General features: G+C 42.0%; 1 protein-coding gene across 1 annotated transcript; it reads left to right on the forward strand.

Annotated features, from left to right (window-relative positions):
- Positions 1 to 601: 601 nt before the first annotated feature.
- On the forward strand, positions 602 to 1264 carry LOC110035067. Its single transcript, XM_020739308.1, has one exon. The coding sequence runs from the start codon at positions 810 to 812 to the stop codon at positions 1107 to 1109; it is 300 nt and encodes a 99-aa protein (XP_020594967.1). The 5' UTR covers positions 602 to 809; the 3' UTR covers positions 1110 to 1264.
- Positions 1265 to 1360: the final 96 nt, after the last annotated feature.

Consider the following 1360-nt stretch of genomic DNA (forward strand, 5'->3'; position numbering starts at 1 on the left):
GCATCATGACTAATTCTGGTGTGTTCTACCAATTCATTTAGCTTTATCATACGTTATCGTGCTGTGTTATAATATCTGTCCCCAAAATTATTAATCATTAAAGGTGGCGTTAAAAAGCTTCTGGTTAAAGCGTAAAAGAATCATTTTCTTCTATTCGATTCACCTACTAGAAGTCTATCGGATCGTTGGAACCATTATTGACCCCCCTTAATCTCCCCATTAGACCATGCTTACCATTTAGTTTTTCTAATCAGTTCTCTAACTTAAAGTTTGAATTCATATTTTTGGCTTTGGAGTTTCTATCATTGTAAAACTCCAAGGTCAATTATTCCTTTTTGTAACCCTCAGTTAAGATTAGTGATTGGGAGCTTTGACTTTCAATGTGATAGTTGATCATTTTGTCAAACATATTGCGTTTGTTTAATGGAGAAATTGATTTCCTATCTATGGCCACAGAAGATGGAAGGACCAACTAATAAATTGCACATCTTTAACGTTTTTAAATAACTTTATATATTTTCATATCATTTATTACATTTTTTCTGCAAAAATAAATTGATGGAGTGCTAAACTCATCATCAAAATTAATCACAAACAAACTTAGGTGGCCAAAACTATAAAGAAAAGAAAAAGTGAGGACATAAAAGCAGAGCCGCCTCCTCTCTCCACCCCCCTTCTTTTTTCTTCCTTTTTTTAACTCGTTCAAATCTCTCTCCCTCCATTACCACCACTCCACTTCTCTTATACGGTGCCTTGCTTCCTCTTCCTCGCCCCATATCCTCCCCTCCCCTCCCCTCCCCTCGCCGGCGATGGCGTCATCATCGTTAAAACTAGAGTGGGGTTTCCCCGAACACTACATGGAAAAACGCCAGCTTTTCCTTCGCAGCTATCAGTTCTCTCGAAAGCCGCCCGGGGGGGCGGCAGAGCGGCTCCGGAGCTCCACCGTGCGAGTCGGCCGACTCATCTGCTTCCGCCTCCGTGCTGCCCGCCGCCTTCCTCGTCTCCTTTGGGCACGGCTGCGCTCCGCCTTATGGGTCCGCCGCGGCCGCCGCCACCGGCGTTTCTCTCTTATTCCGCGGAGCGCCGCCGCGGGATTCTGTTCATGGTAGGTGGAAGCTTAAGGATATAGGAGAGCACTGCTGCTGCTTGCTTACAATTATCTCTGTTTTTCAGTGGTTTGGTTGAGAGCTTTGTATAATTTGAGAAAGTTAGATCTTTTATTTCTTCTTTTTTCTTAATATTATGAATATGAGTTCTTAATCTAAAGATGGAGCGTTCTTAATCTAGGAGTTCATGACTATTTTAATTTTAGTTTTAGTGGAGTCTCTGATTAAACTTAGAATTAAGCCCGTTTGGGACA

This window comes from Phalaenopsis equestris, unplaced genomic scaffold (assembly GCF_001263595.1).
Source record: "Phalaenopsis equestris unplaced genomic scaffold, ASM126359v1 Scaffold195780, whole genome shotgun sequence".
Classification (NCBI taxonomy): Eukaryota; Viridiplantae; Streptophyta; class Magnoliopsida; order Asparagales; family Orchidaceae; genus Phalaenopsis; species Phalaenopsis equestris.